Raw genomic sequence first — 19,103 nt, 5'->3', positions numbered from 1 at the left:
CCCCCGGGACAACGGCCGCGGCCCGGAGCCGCGGGGACCCGGGCGCAAACGGCGGCGGCGGGGGCGAAGCGACTCGCGGGGCCCCGGCACAGAAACACCCCTGCTGCTGCGTGAGGCTCCAGCAAGGTTTATTTCAGCGACGCCTCGGAGGCTGCTCGAGGCCGGTGGCGCGGAGGAGCCGAGCGGCCGCCTGCTGCACCCGCGGGTCCCCGTCGCCCCGCAGCACCCGCAGAGCTGCAACGGCATCGGCCGCGGCGTTGGTGCTGGCACCGGCACCAGCCCCGGCCCCGGTCCCGGCCTCCCCGCGAGGGCGACGCGGCCCCGCCACTGCCCCGCAGCCGCTTGCTGGCTCAGCGAGCGCCGCGGTGCCGGGCCCCAACTGCTGCGAGCCCCCGGGGCGCCGCGGCCCCGTCACCTACCTGCCGAGAGCAGCATCGCCTCCTCCCCCGTCAGCCACTCGGTGCCCGCGTGCTCCACGAGGACCCCTGCGTGCACAGGGCAACACCCGGCATCAGGGCGCTCTCTCCCTCCCAGCCCGGCCACATCCCACCCTGAGCACCTGCTCCGCCTTTCCCGCCCCCTGCAGCCCCCGCACCCCGCTCCGGCCGCCCCCACGCAGCTCCAGCCCCGGGCAGACGGGCAGAGCGGCGGCGCGGGAGGCAGCAGCCGCAGAGACGCCCGCTCGGGCTCACCAGCGATGTCGAGGGCCGCAGCCTGCAGATCCGCGCAGCTCCGCAGGAAGCAGTGCCGGGTGGCGATGTACAGCGCCTGCTGGTGCTCGGGGCTCTCCTGGGCCTGGGGCAACACGGGGACACACTGTCCTTCTCTGCCCGAAAACGCCCCCGCCGACCCGCAGCAAGCAGGGCGCACGGATCGCGGGGCGCCGAGGAGCCGGAACGGGTCTGGGAGGCACGGCCGGGCCCGGCGCCAGCCCCGCGACAGCGCCCTGCCGCCCTCGGCGTGTCGCCCGCTGCCTCCCTCGGGGCCGGGAAGGGCCCCGCAGCCCCGTCGCACCCGGGCGCGCAGCTCCTCACCAGCTGGCTGCAGATGTCGTCCTGCAGCTCAGCCGCGCTCAGCCGGGTGTTGACGGCGATGCCCTGCCGCAGCCTCCTCAGCCCCAGAAACGGGGCGCACAGCCTCAGCGCGCCCTGGCACGCCTGCCAAAGAGAGTGGAGCCTGTCGTGGCTGCCCTGGGACGGCCGGACCCTTCCCGGGGAGCTTGTCATGTCGTGCTCGGCTGGTGCCGGCCCTGGGCCCGCAGAGGGGGCGCCCTGGGGGTGGTGTCCCGGCATGAGGGAGCCTTCCCCGGCCTTGTCCCGGCACCCTGCAAACAGCACCACTGCCGGGCGGCTGCGCCCATGAGGCCGCTGCGAACGCCCGTCCCTGAGGGGGAGCAGGGACCTGGGGCAGGGACGGGCGCCAAGGACAGGCCAGGGAAGGGAGGCAGAGGTCTGCAACGGGACCGCGAGGGTGCTGGGGCGGCTGCCCTGGGCATCGCAGGGGCAACCTTGCTGGGACACTCTCGGGGATGCTCTGCAGAGACCCTGCAGCTGCCGAGCAGGCAGGAACGGCAGAAATGTCCCCGCGGGCGCCGTGCGGCTTCGCTTTCTGCATTGCAAGTTGCTGTGGCTCTGACCGTGGAGGCTCCTGGGTCTGGGTCCCGCAGGTGGAGGACGAGGCTGGCCCACGTGTTGTCCAGGTCTTGGGTGAAGAAAGACCTCCACCTCCTCGTGGCAGAGGCGGCCAGCACCCCGTACAGGGTGAAGGCCGCCGAGCGCAGCGACGCCTGCTCCTGCAACCGAGAAACCCCGGCCATCAGGTGGGCAACTGGGACACCTCGGACAACTGTTTCTGTAACACCCGAGCACTGCCAGTCGAGCGCAACGTCCTGAGAAAGGACCCCCAGAGGGGGTCACAAATAGCACCTCCTCCGTCTTCCCCAGAGAGAAGTGTCTTCCCTGAACCCTCCCGGTGCAGAGCTGCCCTTGCCCACACCACCCCTCTTGGACGAGCCCGCGAGGGAGCCTTCGAGCAGCCGTTAGACAACACCGCTCACTTACAGCATCAAAGAAGGTCCTTGTGGCCTTGGCGAGGTCTTTGAAGGTGGAGCCGACAGCCTTCCCCTTCAGCTCGTCCACCACCTTCGCCAGCGCCAGCAGGCTCTCTGCCACCACCTCCGCCGAGGCCACGTCCTCCAGGCCCCTCCGCAGCGCCTCCAGGACGGCTCCCTTGTGCTTGCGCAGCTGTGAAGTGTAACACACACACATGCCTCTCGCCTCCAGGGCTGAAGCTTTCAGAAACAGCCCCCGAGCAGATCACAGCCCCAGGGTCCCATTGGCACCTCAGTCCCCTTTGCAACCCGGCTGATGCCCGAGAACGGAGCGCCATCGGGACAAAGACTCGCACTTGCCCCTGCTGCTCTGCCCACTCTCTCTAACCCCTCCGCGCTCTCCACCTGCATCTCTCCGGTCATGCAGGGGCTGCGTTTCACGTGGAGGAAAACCCCTCTCACCTTCTCCGGTGCTCCGCTGACCAGATTGCCCAGGCCGCGCGCCGCCATCTGCCGCACGGTGCTGCTCGGGTCCTGCGTTTTCTCTGCCAAGGCCCCCAAGATCGGCTGAAAGCACCTCCATTCCTGCAGCGCTGGCTCCTTCATCAGCTGCAGCACAGCAACCCGGCCGTCAGCATCGGAGACGGATGCAGACCAGGTCCGGGAACAACAACCACCCCGGGCTCGACACGAGGAAGCCCCACAAGCCCGGGCTAACTGCCCCGGTGCCCAGCAGCTTTCCTTTGGGCCCGGCCCAGGCTGTGGCTTTGGGGATGGCGAGCTGCTGCCCCGTGCCCGGGGGAGGCCTTGTGCCCGTGTTTGGGGGGAGTTGGCCTCTGGAGAGGATTTGCATTGGGTCCCGGGGGTCGCTCAGCAGAGCTGCTGAGATCAATCGAACCTGGAAGCACGTCCTGGCTGGGGTCGGGGGAGGCCCTGGAAAGGGGGTCACTGATAGAAAGCCCATCTGTATTTCCTCCGCCACCAGCAGCAGTGACGAGGACCGGGACTGAGCGGTTTGGAGGGGCAATAGCATCCCTGGCAATAGCACAGGGGAAGGACGGGGAAGGGGGCAGGGAAGGGCAGCTCCCGGGAGGCCTCCTGCAAGGGGGGATCCGCTCCCGCCTCCACTGCGACACTTTCCGCCAGCACCTTCCCAAAGAGCAGCGTCAGGAGAAAACCCCTCCCAAACCTCCCTCTCCCACCTTCTCGCTCACCTCCGCAAAGAAAGCCGCAGCCATGAGCCGCAGGTTGGCCGAGGGGGCGTCCAGCCACTGGGTCAGCACCAGCACGACGGGCAGCGAGATGGTCCCGGCGCGGAGCAGCACCCTGCGCACAAAGCACAGGCAGGCGACACGCAATTACGCAGGCAGGCACCTGGCCTCGGCCCCCAAAATTCACCTGCTCCTGCGCAGGCTCTGGTGGGCAACTCGGAGACGCCCAGGCCAAGGGGAAGGGTCCCGCCAGCTCCAATGGGGTCGCAGCCACCCCAGAGCAGCGAGGCGCCTCCTGGGGCTCTCACCCGGTCAGGAGACCGACGCCGTCGGGGTGAGCCCGGGGGTCTTCCAGGGCGGCCCAGGCTCCCTGCTTCCTCAGCAGCCACAGCCATTTCCCGTCGAGGCACGTGCGCAGCACCGCCTCTAAGGTCTCCAGGGAAAGCCTGGGGGAGAGAAGAGCAGCCAGGCCTGAACCTCGGCAACAGGCATCTCAGGCAGCGCAAGGGAAACGCCACCGCCTGCGAGGCCTTTGTTCACTCGGGCTCAGCCTCGCCGAGGGAGCTGCAAATACCCCTGAAATGACATCTCGCAACCCTGAGGTCTGCCAAGCTGCACGAAAACTGGCCTTTTCACCCTTCCTGATGCCCCAAACTCACTGACAGCACTAGAAAACCCCAAGTTTCTAGACTTCACGCTCACACCTTCCTCCCTGGGAATCAAAGTTCCTCCAGGAGAAAAATGGAAGCAAAAACAACCAGAATTGGTTTCCCCACCTCAGAGACGGGGCAGGCCAAAGCGCTGCTTTGGGGCCATGAGCGAACATGGCCTGGTTACGGGACCCTGCGTCTCTGTCCTGCTGCCTCCTACCTGCAAGGATTGTCATCGCTCGTGTATCCCTTGAGGAACAGCTTTCGCTGGCTGCTGTCTTGGGGAAACGGCATCTCCTTTCCCAGCGTGGTGCTGATCTGCTTCAGCAGCACCGGGAGCAGCTCCGGGAGCAAGCGCTGCACAGCCTCTGAGGTCTGCAGCGTTGACACCACCTCAAAGATGGCACGTGTGATCTGCAGAGAAATTCAACCACAAGCGGCCTGTGAAAACAAGGCCTTTTCCCCCCTCTCCCCTGCCCGCCTCGGGCACCTTTACCGTCTGCAGTTTGGCTTTCGGCAGCAGCCCTGCAGGCTGCCTGGCAGCAGCAAAGGGTCTCGGCTGCCCCGCTGCCAGCGCTGCCCAGGGCCCAGCACGGCACCCCGCGCGGTTCAGGGGTGTTCACAGTGTGCACAGCGCACAGCGTCCCTCAGGCCGAAGGGTTATTTAGGACGTCAGGTGCGAAGCTGCAGCAATGTGTCTGCCAGTGCACGTACCTTGAGAGGCTCCAGCGCAGCCTCATCGTCGTCGGCCTCAGGCTTGGCAGAGCTGGTCCTGGCTCGGTCGTTTCCTGAGTGCTTCAGTTTTTCCATCAAAACCCTCAGGAGCTGGTTCACAAAGAATTTCCTCCCCAGGACCCTCCACAGCTCCACGGTGTCACTGCAAGGCAGCAGAAGTTGCCCCGTGAGCCCGCAGGCTCTGCTACCTGCGATGCCCTCGGCAGCGGCCAAACGCTCTCCTGGCCTCGAAGGGGCTGGCGGGGGCCAGGCTCTGGGCACCGGCTCTTGCCACGCTCAGCCTTTCTCCCCCCGCAGCAGCACGATCGCCTTCTCCGCTGGCTCCTCCTGGCCCCGTCAGCGGTGGGTCCTGCCTGCCCCCAGGGCCGGGCCAGTGCACGTACCTGTCCATGGGCAGCCGCTTCTGCAGGAGGCTGTCGATGACGGAGCCAAGGTGGTAGCGGGCCAGCAGGGACACCGCCTCGAAGAGGACGCGTCGCAGGGTGTCCTGCTGCATGGTCGGCATCCGGATGTAAATGATGCTGAGGATTTCTGGCACCTGAACGCAGACCAAAAGAGCCGTCCTCTGCAGCCTTCCCTCGTCCTCCCGCACAGCCTCCCACCCTGGGCCTGTGGCCCCAGAGCCAAACCCGAGCGCAGCAGAGCCCGAGCAGAGGAGGCGAGCAGAGGCTCCGGGATCAGGCTGCCGGCACTCGGATTCGACAGAGCTGTCGGTGCTGCGCACGAGGGGCGGCTCTGTAGCCCCCGGCACCTGCACGAGGCGCACGGCAACGGCTGAGGCGGGAAGGCCAAAGCCCCAGGGAAAAGGCGCCTCTCTCACCTCGGTGAATAGCTGTCCCCCGCACGTCTCCAGGAAGGTGAGCAGCCACTCGCCAGCTGCCTGAGCACACGCGGGCCTGACCGACAGCATCCCGTCCAGGGCGGCAGAAAGGAAATCCGTGGCCTGCGCTGGGGGGATGTGTTTGCAGACGATCTGGGCAGAAATCACAACCAGGAGAGAGCACATCACAGGTCTGCTCCGGCTCTTCACAAAGGAGAGGAAGCTCGAGCGCCCGGGCAGTGGGGCAGTTCGCTAGGCCTGCAGGGTGCGAGTGCTTTACAGTGCAGCGGCGCAGGCAGGGCCTGGTGTATTCTGGGCGGCCGAGAGCTCTGCAAGTGTCTCCCCGCGGGCTGTTTGCTTCTACACAGAGCCTGGACCCTGCCTGCGCTGGCGGCGCCAGGTACCTTTGCGAGTCTGGAGGAGGCCTGGAGCAGAGCCTCGGCGTCTGGGGCTCCCAGCCGCTGGCACAAAGGCTGCACCTCGTCCTCCTCGGCCCCCGTCTCCAGCGTCTTGCCTGCAGCGAGCACCAGGAGGAAAGGAAGGGCAGTGAGGGGCACGGAGACCCCACCTCAGCCCACGGGCTGTGAGGAAGCAAGAACGGAGCCCAGCCCCGCGCAGTCGTGGGGCGCGGGGGCAGCAGGGGCCCGGCTGGCCGAGGCTGGCAGGGGGCTGCCCTCACCTCGTATGCGGAGGAGGTGGCCGAGGCAGGCCCCTGCCCGCTGGCGGGACGTGGCCAGCGAGTCGCAGACCAAAGGCGCCAGCAGTCCCACCATGGAGCCAAAGGGCCCAAAGGAGTTTTCTCCCTGCGGAGACAGAAGGCCGACGAGAAGGTCGCAGGCGGCCCCGGCGGCCGATCTCCCTCTCCCGGCTGTGCTGCCGCCTGAGCCCTGGCAGGGCATCGGGGCAGGCAGCGGTGCAGCCCCACAGCCCAGGAGACCCAAAACCCAGCGCCCAGCCTGGGGCAGAGCTCCCTGCCGGGCCGCAGCCAGCGGGGAGAGGGGACACGGCACGCGGGGGGTCTCTTCTCACCGAGAGCTCGAATCGCTCCTCGTAAGCGCCCAGCAGCTGGGCGCAGGCCTGCAGGGCCCTCTCCCGCTCCCACTCCTTGGCCGAGGTGAGCCAGTACTCCAGCACCTGCGCAAGAGCAGACCTGTCTCACAACAGGCGGCCCCGGCGAGCCCGGCCTGCCCAGCGCCACCCCAAACCTCTCCCTCCCGCGCAGAGTCCCGCCGAGGAGCTGGTGCCTCTGCAGCCGGTGGCGCGGCCCCTTCCCCATCCCCGGCAGCCGCTCATGGAGGGCCCCGGCGCAGACGTGCCCCACGGCCACCTCGCGCCGACCCTGCCGACTCCACGGCCCAGCTCTCCCGCACACCCTTCGCCCGACCCTGGGGACGCCTTCCCCGTCCCCCCACGGATACTCACGTGCAGCATCTCCGTGAGCCAGCTGGAGGTGAGCTCTTCCTCCAGCAGGGCTGTCAGCAGCTCGCCGAGAGCCCCCATGGTCTGCGCGTGCGGACACTGCGAGCGGGAGAGAAGGACGGGCGTTGGGCCGCACACGGAGACGCCCGGCTCTGCCGGAGGGGGCAGAGCGCAGCGCGGGCTGCTGAGGGGATCCCCCGGAGAGGCTGGGAGAGAAGGGCCGCCAGGTACCTGCACACGCAGAGCGTCCGCCGCTGTCGCCCCTTCCTCTTCCGCGGGCTCCAGGGCAGGCAGAGGCATCACGCTCTGCAAACACTGATCCAGGAGGTCGCGGTTTTCCTCCCGGGTCAGCGACGGCTTCAGTTTGCTGACAGAGAAAAAGGAGACCAGAAAAGAGTCTTCCTACCACTCCGCAGAGCGGGTCACACGACACCCCCCCCACAGCCCCGGCGGAAAGACCCTACCTCAAGTGCCCCATGGCCACAAACGCCTCCTGCCGCACCGGGGACGCCAGGCAATCCCGGGGCTCTGCCTTCACGAAGCCCTGGAGGTCACAGAGACACGCGCACGGTGGGCAGCGGGCAGCCACCGAGAGCCCTCCCGCCGCCAACAGGCTCTTCTGCTTGCCCTGCCCCAGGCACAGGCGCTGGGCGCCCGCACGGCTCCCACAGCGGCACCGGGGCCAGGCAGCCGCCCCACCGCGGACAGACCCGCTGCTCTGCCCAGCGACGGCCACCGGGCACCAGCACCCAAGGGCCCCGCCGCCCGGGGACGAGGCTCAGGGCGCTCGAGAGGTCGCGCGCGGCCAAGGCAGAGCATCACCCCTCGGGGCGCCCGGCCTCGGGGCTCAGCCCCAACCTCCCCGGCGGCACAGTCCCGGCCCGGCACTCACCAGCAGGGTGCCCAGCAGCTCCCGTTTGTAGCAGAGCTCCCCGTGGCGGGAGCCCCCCGCCCCCTGCACGGCCCGGCTGACCTCGGCGACGCTCCGGATCAGGCTCAGCTTGAGCTGCACGTCCTGCGGCCCGGCAGAGAGAAACACAGCGGCACCGATGAGGAACTCCTCACAGCGCCAAAGGCGGAAAGAGGCGCACGGCGGGGAGTCCAGCCCCGGAGCACAGCGCCGAAGGGCGACTGCGGCTTCCAGGAGCCTCCGGGACCTGGGCTCGGCACACGGCTCGGAGGGAGGAAGCCTCCTCTCCCCTCCCGGGAAGAAGCTCCCCCTGGGGAGGCACGAGCTTTCCTCGCTACCTACCGCAAGGAGACCCCCCACCTCTGGCCTGGGGAGCGGGAGAGCCGCTCCGGCACGCCTGCGATGGGAAAGGTGTGCGGGAAGGGCAGGAAGCAAGGCCCCACGGGGCAGGACTTACCTTGGCGGAGAAGGCGAAGCCCAGCACCTGCAAGGGGAAAGGGCACAGAGTGAGAGGCAAGGAAGCGCGGCGCACAGACGCAGGACACGCAGCAACGGCCCCAGAGCGCACAGGCGCTGCGGGACAGCAGAGACGGACCAGCACTGCTGCGTCGCCCTCCACCAGCACAGGCAGGGCACAGTTGCCCCTGGGGCACTGGGGGGACTCGGGGCTCGCAGGAGTTTCAGGGTTTCAGACCCAGAAAACACCCAGAGCAGCCGCAACGCGGGGACAGGGACATGCAGAGGGATACGGGCTGGGTTTGCGACTTGGCCTTCAGCACAGACCCCTCCTCGGGGCTCTTTCCTAAGTGATGGCCCGTCGCGATGAGCTCCAGCTCGGAGCCGGGCTGGGGCAGGCGGCACGTCCGTGTGGCCGGCCCTGCGCCCGCGCACCCACCTGGCAGCTGGCGCGGTAGTGCTGCAGGATGTGCCCCACGATGTCTCTCTCCACGCGGGCCGGCAGCTGCTCCCGGGGGGCGCAGAGCGCGATCCGGCTGTAGGCCAGCATGAGCGCCATGTGCGTCCATGCTCTCTTCCCCTCCTGGTATTCCTGCGCCGTGGGAGAAGCCACAAGACGTCAGCCCAGCACCTCCGTCGCACCCCGCTTTCCACGCAGCAGCCACCACTGGGCTGCTGCTGGCTTAGAAGTGAAAATAAGGCAGAGGAAAGGCAAGCCAAGACCCCCGGCATCCTTTACCTTCAGGCGATTGAAAGCCCCAGACACTGGCCTTTCCTCCATGCAGGCCCCAAACTCCTGCACCACCTCCAAGGCAAGGTGGAAGTGGCTCTCGGCAGCGCCGGCTACAACAGAAATCATTCCCTGCAACACAAGAGGAAGGGTGAGTCGGCCTCTGGCCCACACTCAGCTGCAGCAAGCTCCGAGCGACACTTGCGATATCGTCCCACAGACACAGCAGCGACAAGGACATCGGAAGAGCCTGGAGCGCTCTGCTGGGAGACATCACTGTTCCCTGGAAACACGGAGGGGCTCTGGGCAAAGCAAGGGGACAAGAGGAAACTCACCTCTCTCTCCGACGCCTCCAAATAATTGGTCCTTAATAGATATTTCTTCAGTTCCCCGCGGATGTAGGGCACGTGCTGACACGCTGCCAGCGACATCCCGATGGCCTTATACAGGAAGGCCTGGAAGAGAAGAGGCCACCGCAGACGTGGTCACGCACAAGGTGGCGGCACAGAGCCGGGCCGTGACGCACCAGCCCGCACCAGGCACAGCTGAGCTGGCCGCGGCGCCCGGCCGTTCAGCCCAGCCCCGCTGCCCAGCGGCGCGGAGAGCAAAGCCTGTCTGGGGAAGGCCCGGGGAGCCGGGGAGCCCGGCCTGTCCGCAGAGGGCAAGAGCTGCAGGCACAGCCCCGGGCAGCGTCCCGGGCTCTCCCGCCAGCGCCCACCGGGAACGGGAGCAGGAACGAGGCCTCGGCAGGGACCCACCTGCTCCCGGGACAGCCGGGGGTAGCTGCCCATCTGCTGGCTCAGCTCGAAGCTCAGGCCCATGGTCCAGGCCTGGCTCTTGACGGTCTCCAGCGACGTCCTCAGGAACTAGGGGAAACACCAGTTGCAGCAGCCTCTCCCCGGCCCCTTGGGTCAGGGCTGCTCGGCAAGCGCCCGGCGCTCCTGCTCTCTCCCTCCCTCCAAACAGGGAGCCCGAGCGACCGGCCCGCTGTCTTTCGTGTGTTTCCTGTTCTCCAAACAGAACTGGCATTTTCCTTCTCAGGTTGCCCCTGCTCCTCGTTAAGTTTCCACCCACACCTTCCCCCTCTTTCCCACCGGCATTTGCTGCCCTCGCAGCAGTGCTCTACCTCAAGCAGCAGGCGCTCCCACTCGGCAGAGTCCAGGCAGCTCTCGCTTTTCCCTGCAACGCCGGAGCAAGAAAACGCTCCGTGTCACTTAGCACCAGAGAAGAGCCCAGGGCTCTCCTCTGCACTCAAACACCCACCAGGTCCCACGCCAGAAGGGGCCGAAGCCGGGAGGCTCCAGCCCCAGCGCCCAACTCTTTGCAGGCCCCAGACACCTGACGGACCCTGGGGACGGGGACCAGCGTCACTGACTCAGGTCGGCCACAGACCCGCCAGTCTCCTGCAGAGCGAGCGCTGAGAAACCCAGGGCCAATTGCCCTCCCTCACCCCTCTGCACGCTGCCTTTTCCTGCCTCCCCCGCGGCCTCTCCAGCCTCTTCCTCCCCGACAACGACAACGGCACTTTACCTTCCAGGTACTGCAGCAGGAAGGGGATCTTCACGGCCCACACCGTCCCCACGGCGCCGTGGATCTCTCCACACAGGGCCTGCAGCAGCCGCAGGGCAGCGACGCCGCAGCCGCCGCCGGCGTGAGGAGCCGCCGCCACCACCTGGCAGAGGGCAGGCGAGACCTGGGCTCGGGGCGGCCGGAGGAGCCGCGGCTTCTCCCAGCAGGGAGGGCGGTCGCTCGGCCCCGACCTCTCCCGTCCCCTCGAGGCCCCCAAAGCGTCTCCCCGCGGCCCCTACTCACCAGCAGGCGAGCCAGCAGGGCCTGCGGCGTCGGCAGCTTGGCTGCGAGGAGAAAGAAAGGCCGCTGAGAGCCGCGCCACCCGCCATACCCTGCCCCTTTCCGGGTCGCGCAGCCCCCGTGCGGCCCACGGGCTGGTGACTGGCTGCGCTGCCACAGCCCTGTCCCGGGGGTTCCCGAGGGCTCGGCAGACGGAGGCGCAGGCAGCTCCAGCACGGCCGGGAAACACTGGGCAGCAGAGTGACACGGGCTGCCCCGGCCCCCGGCACAGCCCGGCACAGCACACGGCAAGAGTTTCGCCTTCCTACCTCGCTCCCGGAACGCCACAACACCGGGCTCCTCCTCTCCGTCCTCATGCCCTGCTCTCTCCCGTCTCTCCGCCAGCTCTCGGAGGCATCGGGAGAGTGGCACCAGCGTGCCCGTGTACTGGGCTGGCACCACGTACTGGAGGAGCCGCGGCCACAAGAGCTGCAGGGAAGAAGGAGGCAATTCAGCACCTTGGGGCTCCCACCTCAGGGCCGGCTCCAGAGCTCATTTTAGCTCCGAGATGGAGACGACGCTCTGCATTTCCACTCGCCTTGTGCGCATAAGGGCCTGCTTGGGGAGCAGTTTGGGGAGAGCGGGGCAGGGAGGCAGCAGCAGGGCGCCGGATGACTTACTTTGGTCATCCCCCTGACGGAGACATCCAGAGAGCGCAGGATGTCCAAGCACAGGGCTTGAAGATCTGCTTCTTCCTGCACTTCTGCCATGGAAAGGTTCCCTTGTGCCTGCAAGACACAGTTTGGGCAACACCAGCATCACTCCCTGTCCCTGAGATGGGAGGCTGAAGCACCAACCACCCAGCGCTCCCGTGATGCTCCCCTGGGAGCACCCCCCTCGGGAGGCAGGAGAGAGCAGAAAGTCCCACACGAGGGGCCAGGTCCCAGGTGAAGCAAGGACTAAACAGGCCAAAGCCCTCCCCCGGCATCCTCCGAGATCCCCCCGAGGAACGGCGATGGGGACGCCGCTCAGCCCTCTGCACCGCTGACTGCAGCCCTGCTGTGGGGGGCTCCCCATTCCCAGGGCGCCCGCAGGGGCTCCCAGGACACCCTGGGCACAGAGCAAAGCCCAAGCGTCACACTCTGCCCTCACCAGTCTGACGGAGGCCTGGCTGAACCTGGCGAAGACGTGGGCCACCAGATCCCAGGCCGAGCAGCTCTGCACGCTGCAGCTGAGCAGCTCCTTGGTGAAGCGCAGAACTGCCCTCGCCACCTGCCACGGAGGAGATTGCAGTTACCCCCCTCTGCTCAAAAGCCCGGGGGCACCCGCCTTCGCACCGATCCAGCCCGTGTGCCCCGTGGGGAGACCATGCGGGTGCAGGAGACCCCTCTGCTCCTGCCGTCGCTGCCATGCAGGAGAATTTCCACGGGGAAACGCTCGTCTAGGCTCGACCCCCAGCAGCAGCCCCGCTGGGGGCTGGCCAGGCTCTGCCCCAAGCCACAGGTTTCTCTGCCGCCCACTGCGCTGCCGCCCCTTGCCAGCCAGCTCACCTTCCTGCTGGGGTCTCGCAGCACAGTCCGCACCGCCTGCGCAAGCAGCGGCAGGCTCTGGCCTCCCTCCGCTGCTGGAAAAGATGGGCAGAGGCGTGCGCTGAGGCAGAGCCCTCGCTTCCGCAGGGACCTGACAAAGCTCCCAGCTCGTCCACACATGAGTGGCCCAGAAAAACGGGGACAAGACTGTGACGGCCGAGGAAGCAGCAGAGTCCCCCAGTGACTCCGTTTACAGACACAGCTGTGTGACGGGACCGTCTGTTATAACAACACAGAGCACTGCAGAAACGCGATGGGTCCCTGCCCTGTCACCGAGTGCTCAGCACCGTCACTGGAGCATCGCCGTTTACAGCTGCCCCGTCACATCCCTGTCCCCACAGCCACATAGCAGCTCGGCTGGGGAACAGGTGCTTGGCAGCTTGTTTCGGGTGTTTGTACATCACTTGCAGTCGTGTCTGTCCCCAGCCCGGCAGCCCAAACCCCTGGCCGGCCTCGCTGCGCCCCGCACCACTGACCTGCAGAGCGCACCAGGGCTCTGAGCAGATCCAGGGACACCACGCGAGCGGCCTCGCTCCTGCTCCCCAGCTGCGAGTGCAGAAATGCCACCGTGTGCTCAGGGCAAACTCGGGCTGCGAGGGAAAAGTCGTGCTCTGCCTTAGCCGCCCAGGTCTTCCCCCAGTTCAGAGGTTTGGGAGAGAGCAGCATGGCGCAGCGGTGTCCCGCGCAGTCTCCTGCCCTCACCCAGCAGCAGCACGCAGTAGGACAGCTCTGACCGGTGCTCCTCACTGGGCTGCTTGCTTTCATCACTGAGCTGTGGGAACAAGGCGCGCTTTACAACTAGGTGCCTAGTGTTTAGCCTTCCCCCTCCATCTCTCCCTAGGCAGTCCGAGCCCTGGGATGGGACCCACAGCCAAAACCCACCCCACCCCACTGAGGTGCTGGCCACCTCCAGAGGTTTGGGGCGGCCGCGCTGCCCAGGGGCCGCGAGCTGAGCAGGTTCAAAGGCTGCGCTCGGGGTCTCTGGGCTCCAGAGTGCTGCAACGTGGCTGAAAGGGACGTTGCTGGCTGAGCTGGGCTCTCCCCTGAGCCTGCGCACAGCAGCCACAATCAGCTCTACAACATCCTCGAGACCCCAGAATGGGAGAGGACTCCAAGTATCTGCAGAGACCTGCCCTTAAGGCAGGTCCCGCTGGAAGGACGCTCTGCCCGGACGTCCAGCAGGACTTTCCCCTCAGTGTGAATCAGGTCTGCGGCACCCAGCGCAAGCGGTGCAGGGTCAGGCTGCCCTTACCTGGCTGTGCACAGCGGTGCTGATGGCCTGAACCTTCTTCTTGGGGATGGGGATCTTCACTTCCCCCAGAATCTCAAGAAAATAACTGAGACCCTGCAAGGAAACGGGGGAAGAAGAGTGGGGCTGTCACCTAAAGCAACATCTTAAGAAAGGAAACCCAGCATTTCTGTGAGGAAGTCCTTAACTCCAGCCCCCAGGAAAAAAACCCAGCCCTCCTGCACGGGGCTTCTCGGGTGTCCTTCCCTCCCAGCAGCAGCCTTAGAGGGCCTCTCCTCTGGACGGAGCCCGTCTGATGACCTTTCCCGGCACTTCACACCCCTCACACCTCCCCTTCCCGCCAGACGGGGCTGGACGGCGCCCGGGCGTTAGAGCAGAGCCCCTCGCGTGCACGATGCCCCAGGGACGGGGCTCGAGGCCTCCCTTCCCGAGGAGGTCGGGCCTCGGGGACGCTCAGCTCCCTCTCGGCCCCACCTGGGCTGCTCTGGTGCTGCCCGAGAAGCTCAGGAGGCCTCAAGCCTCCCCTGCTCTCTCCCTTTCTTCTCAAGGGGTCCCGGCTCCTCCAGGCACCCCACAGCACCTCGCAGCACATGCACACACCCCACGGCCCCACCGTGCCCCACGTAACGCCTCACCTTGGTCACCCGCGAAGTGTCCTGGACCTGCTGATACTGGCCCAGGAGCCAGGGCAGCTGCTCCCACACGCGCCCGCGGTGCTTCTCCTCGTGCAGGAGGAGGCCCATCATGGCAGCCATCGCCCCCAGGACGGCCTGCTTGACCTGCAGGGAGGGCAGCGAGACGCTCTTCATCGGGGCCCAAGGTCCTGCCACCCCGACACGGTCTGCCCCCCCACAGAGAGGCATTTCCCTGCTTCCCCTGCAGGAGAAGGGCTTGCTCCTGAGCACAGGGCACGTCCCCAGCCCTGGCCCCCCCGGCCCTGCCCAACGGCCCCCGCATTTGCCTGCTTCCCGGCAGGGCGGCCCCGGCCCCCTGCTCCTGGGCACGGGCAGCGCCTGAAGCTGCAGTCCCACATGCTGCCTGTCGCCTGCCACCGTCCACACTGCCACCGCATCGGCAGGGTCTGGCTTTGGGCGCTGCATCAGACACCCTGCACCCTCCCCGGGCGCCTCTCCTCCCACACGGCCCTCACGCGGAAAGACAGACGGACCGCGACGGGGCTGGGACGGCAGCCGTTCTCACCTCCTCCTCCTCCTCGCAGCCCAGCCAGCTGCCGACCACGTGGCAGAAGAGCGGGGAAACGCTGCTGCAGAACTGCGCCTCCCCCATGCGCGGGAAGGGGCATTTCTCCCAGTGGCGCAGGTAGGTGTTTGCGGCCTTCGCCCACTGCTCCAGCACTGCAGCGAGAGGAGCGAAGGAGGGTCAGGAGCCTGCGGCGGGGAGGAGACCTCGCTCTGCCGCCCCGGCCCTTCCCCTCCCCGCGGGGCCGACACTCACCGCCGCAGACAGCGCGCAGGGTCCGCCTGCTCCCCACCTGGCTCAGCATCGTCTGCAGGGCGAAGAGCGTCATTCCCACGAAGGGGACGCACCGCAGGGCTGCAGAGAGGGCAGGGCAGAGGCACAGAGCGCGGCCGCCGTCAGAGGGAGCCGGGGCAGCGTGCGGGGACACCCCGGGGACGCGCGGCGGGGTCGGGGGGCGCCAGAGCTGCCCGAGGGGCTGGGGCAGGCGCTGGCGTGGGGAGGGCTCGTGGGAGGGGGCTTGACGGGGTGCTGGTGCCTGCCCCAAGTGGGCAGCGGGGCAGCCCTTCGGGGGCCTGGGAGGGCGGCGGGGGCAGAGCCCGCCACGCTGGCTCTCCCGCTGCTCCCGTCCGTAGCTCACTGGGATGGGGGCTATGGCCGGGCCCCGGCCGGCCCCGGCAGCCAGCGAGGGGCACCGAAACCTTGCAGCCTCCGGCTGAGCACGGAGCATTTTGGGAGGAGCGGGCAGGATCCCTTCTGCCGGTTACCACAGAGCGTAGCCCCGAGCCGGAGGCCGAGGGCCCTACCGTAGCTGCTGGCCAGCTTGCCCAGGGTGACAAACACAAAGTCCTCCGAGATCTCTCCCAGGGCCCGCATGTGGCGCTGCAGCTCGTACATGACGCTGTCGAAGTGGGAGCGGGCCAGGGCCACCAGGACGTCGCTGGCGGCCGTCCGCACGTCCTCCGTCACCCCCTGGCGAGAGCAACGAATCCCCCCTCAGCGGGAGAAAGGCCGAGGCAGCCGGACAGGCTGAATGCGCCGGGGCCCTCTGCAGCAGGGCTGGATACGGCCTTTTCTTGCGCGCAGGCGCATCCACGGGGAAGGAGCTGTCACAGGGCGTCTGGGACCCTCTGACGGGTCTCAGTGCTAGAGACAGGTCCTCAGAGCCCTCCTACAGTTTACAAAACCGCGCTCTAGCCAGCCGCCTCTGGCTGCCTTCGGAGAGGAGCAGCTCACCTGGGCCGCTCTCATGTCCCTCGAGGCCGCTGCGATCACCCTGCTCAGGACAGCGCTCTGCAAGCGGCCGTCGTCGCCCTGCAAGACTCTCTCCAGCTCTCGGTACGTCTCCGCTCTGTCGCCCTGGGGACACAGCCCAGAAGGGAAGAGCTTGGCCTTGCTTCTCCTTAGTGCCAGGGAGCCCCAGAGCTGGGGACACGGGCCCCGCCAGCAGCAACATCCGCAGCACGTGCGGTTCGCAGGAGGGCAGCGGCGCCCTTGGGAAACCGGGGACCCTGCTGGGCCCCTGCAAACCCACGCGCAGCACAGCACAACGCCCCCGCCTCACCTCCTCGTCTTGCAGGCGGTTTGACAGAGAAGTCACCCGGTCAGCCAAGGTGGGCACGGCTGCAGGGACGGACTCTGTCGCCCTGCCTCCATCCTCGGGAACGGGAGGTCGGGACCAGCAACCTCCGCAAGAGAAGAGACCCTCTGAAAAGAGAGGAGGAGAGGATGAGCGTCAGCTCTGCTGGCCTCAGCTGCCTGCACTGTTTCGGGGCAAACGGCTCCCCAGCCTGGAGAGAAATCCTTTCCCTCAGCGCTAACTCTGCAGCCAGGGCTGTATCAGCAGGCAGGCAGCCGGCAGGGCCAGGGGAGGGATTCCTCCCCTCTCTTCAGCACCAGTGAGACCACCCCTGGCTACTGGTGCAGTCCAGGCTCCTTACTAAAAGATAGAGATGATATAATGGTATGATCTAATGGAGTGGGCCCAGAACAGAGTCCTCAAGGTGGCTGGGGGCTGGAGCACATGTTATGCGAGGGCAGGCTGAGAGAGCTGGCTTTGGTCAGCCTGGAGAAGGGAAAGGGAGAACAGTGTATTGCTGCCTGCAACTACCTAACTGGGGATACAGAGAAGATGGGGCAAAACTCTTCTCAGAAATGTACCTGGACAGGATGAGAGGCAACAGGAACAAGTTGGAACACGAGCAATTCTGATGAAATATTAGACAAAAACTATTTCCCATGAAGGTTTGGGGCTGAGCTGCTGGAAAGCAGCTCTGCGGAGAAGGACCTGAGGGTCCTGGTGGACAAGTTGGCCATGAGGCAGCAACGTGCCCTTGTGGCCAAGAAGGCCAATGGTATCCTGGGCTGCATTAGGCAGGGCATTGCCAGCAGGTCGAGGGAGATGATCCTCCCCCTCTGCTCAGCCCTGGTGAGGCTGCATCTGGAGGGCTGTGTCCAGTTCTGGGCTCCTCAATACAAGAGCTACTGGAGCGAGTCCAGTGGAGGGTTACTAAGATGCCAAAGGGACTGGAGCATCTCTCCTATGAGGAAAGGCTGAGAGAGCTGGGCCTGTTTGGCCTGGAGAAGAGAGGCCTGAGGGGGGATCTTCTCAATGCGTATAAGTATCTGAAGGGAGGGTGTCAAGAGGATGGGGCCAGCCTCTTCTCAGTGGTGCCCAGGGACAGGATGAGAGGTGACGGGCACCGACTGAAACACAGGAAGGTCCATCTGAACATAAGGAGACCTTTTTCACTGCAAGGGTAACAGAGCACTGGAACAGGTTGCCCAGCGAGGTTATGGAGCCTCCAGCCTTGGAGATATTCCAAAGCAGTCTGGAAACAATGCTGGGCCATGTGCTCTAGGTGACCCTGCTTGAGCAGCAGGGTTGGACTAGATGATCTGCAGAGGTCCCTTCCAACCTCAACCGTTCTGTGATTCTGTGAAGGTGGTCAAACACTGGAAGAGGCAGCCAGGGAGGCTGTGGGATCTCCCTCCTCAGAGATATTCACAGCATGACTGGACAAGGCCCTGTGCAGCCTGCGCTGATGGGTCCTGCTTTGAGCGGCAGGTTAGACTCCAATGCACAGACGTCCCATCCCCCCTTGGTTATCGTGCGAGCATAACGCCCAGAGCCTGCTGGGTTTGGAAGCAGGGGGCCTCTGCTACCGAAACAAGGTGGATGTTATCAGAGCCACCAAGCCCATCAGGCCTGACTCCTCATGAGGCAGCCTCTAAGTCCCCTGCACTGCTGTGTGGAAGTGCAAAGCAGACCAACAGCTCTCCACGGTTTGCTCCATTTGCCATCTCCCTCACGGTTGGGGCACATTAGCTCCTGGGGTGGAAAGTGCATGAAACGAGGGCCTGGAGGGAGCTGCATGGGAGCGAGGAGGAGGTTTTTTCCTGAGGAGCCGGTGCACTTGGAGGGTCCAGGGGAGTTCCCGCAGCATCAGAAATGGCCAGCCCTGCTCAGTGGTGCTGAGTGCTGGGGGTTTGCGCTCGGGATCTCCTGCAGGCCCCAGCCCCGGCCCCAGCCCCTCACCTCGGAGTGCCTGGAGTCTCCGCATGGCGCTGGGCCAGGGACAGCGCTGCTGCGCCAGCCCTGCGTGAGAACAGAGTGGGACCGTGGGGACCCGCTCGTACGCGCCACCTTCACCGCCGCAGAGCGCTGCGGCCAATGAGGGCCTGCCCCAGACACGCCCGCCTGCATCACAGAGGGCTTCCAGCCAATGAGGGCCTGTTTGGGGACACGCCCCTGCGCATCACAGAAGGCTGCTGGCCAATTAAGGCTCGCCCTGGGACCCGCCCGTGCACGTCACAAAGACCTGCCAGCCAATAAGGGCTGTGCTCCAGGGCCACGCCCACTCAGGGCAGGGGACCGGGTAGGGCAGCAGGCAAAGGACTCCAAAGTGCCCCAAAGCCAAATTTCCCCATTCCCCTCAATCACTCCAATCTCCTGAGTTTCCTTGAAGGGGTCTGGTCACCGACTTGGCCTGAGCAGCGGCTCCCAGCCCCTCCCGGCTCTGGGTCCTACCCTCAGAGCCAGAGGTGACCTGCTCTCAAGGGGGCTGATTTGGCCTTTTCTCTTTTTGCCTGACTTTCTCCAAAAAAGGCTTCTGCAGGCTTGTCATCTGTGTAGGCGTCTGTATGTGTCATTCTCTGCATCTCCTCTGAGTAACTGAACAGCCCTGGATTTGCTCTGGGGCAAGCTGCCATCTGGATAGGGTCCTGGGCAATGCGTGTTAGGTTACCCTGCCTGAGCAAGGGGTTGGACTAGATGATCTCCAGAGATGCCTTCCAACT

General features: G+C 66.2%; 1 protein-coding gene across 1 annotated transcript; it reads right to left on the bottom strand.

The window, feature by feature from the left end:
* Positions 1–111: 111 nt before the first annotated feature.
* On the bottom strand, positions 112–18,367 carry LOC136992141 (maestro heat-like repeat-containing protein family member 2B). Its single transcript, XM_067297004.1, has 41 exons — positions 18,343–18,367; positions 16,369–16,511; positions 16,041–16,163; positions 15,611–15,776; positions 15,063–15,161; positions 14,808–14,962; positions 14,243–14,386; positions 13,611–13,703; positions 13,061–13,130; positions 12,835–12,948; positions 12,320–12,390; positions 11,922–12,041; positions 11,450–11,557; positions 11,099–11,258; positions 10,794–10,834; positions 10,512–10,653; positions 10,108–10,160; positions 9,740–9,847; positions 9,317–9,436; positions 8,991–9,113; positions 8,691–8,843; positions 7,778–7,900; positions 7,350–7,429; positions 7,117–7,252; positions 6,889–6,984; positions 6,496–6,600; positions 6,146–6,269; positions 5,871–5,980; positions 5,467–5,619; positions 5,030–5,184; positions 4,626–4,788; positions 4,132–4,325; positions 3,570–3,707; positions 3,265–3,376; positions 2,513–2,659; positions 2,061–2,243; positions 1,637–1,792; positions 1,035–1,157; positions 693–795; positions 420–485; positions 112–234 (listed from the first exon to the last, which is right to left on the bottom strand). The coding sequence occupies exons 1-41, from the start codon at positions 18,365–18,367 to the stop codon at positions 134–136; spliced, it is 4,899 nt and encodes a 1,632-aa protein (XP_067153105.1). The 3' UTR covers positions 112–133.
* Between the last annotated feature and the right edge of the window lie 736 nt (positions 18,368–19,103).

This window comes from Apteryx mantelli, chromosome 5 (assembly GCF_036417845.1).
Source record: "Apteryx mantelli isolate bAptMan1 chromosome 5, bAptMan1.hap1, whole genome shotgun sequence".
NCBI lineage: Eukaryota > Metazoa > Chordata > Aves > Apterygiformes > Apterygidae > Apteryx > Apteryx mantelli.
Note: the sequence above shows the minus strand (reverse complement) of the source record. Positions and strands in the feature narration are given on the sequence as shown.

Excerpts from the sequence above, each read along its gene's own strand:
- LOC136992141 (XM_067297004.1), bottom strand. The coding sequence starts at position 18,367 with ATGCGGAGACTCCAGGCACTCCGAG. Across the intron at positions 16,164-16,368 it reads ACCGCCTGCAAGACGAGGAG|GGCGACAGAGCGGAGACGTA; the intron begins GTGAGGCGGGGG and ends CTGTGTCCCCAG. Across the intron at positions 6,985-7,116 it reads CGGACGCTCTGCGTGTGCAG|TGTCCGCACGCGCAGACCAT; the intron begins GTACCTGGCGGC and ends TCCCGCTCGCAG.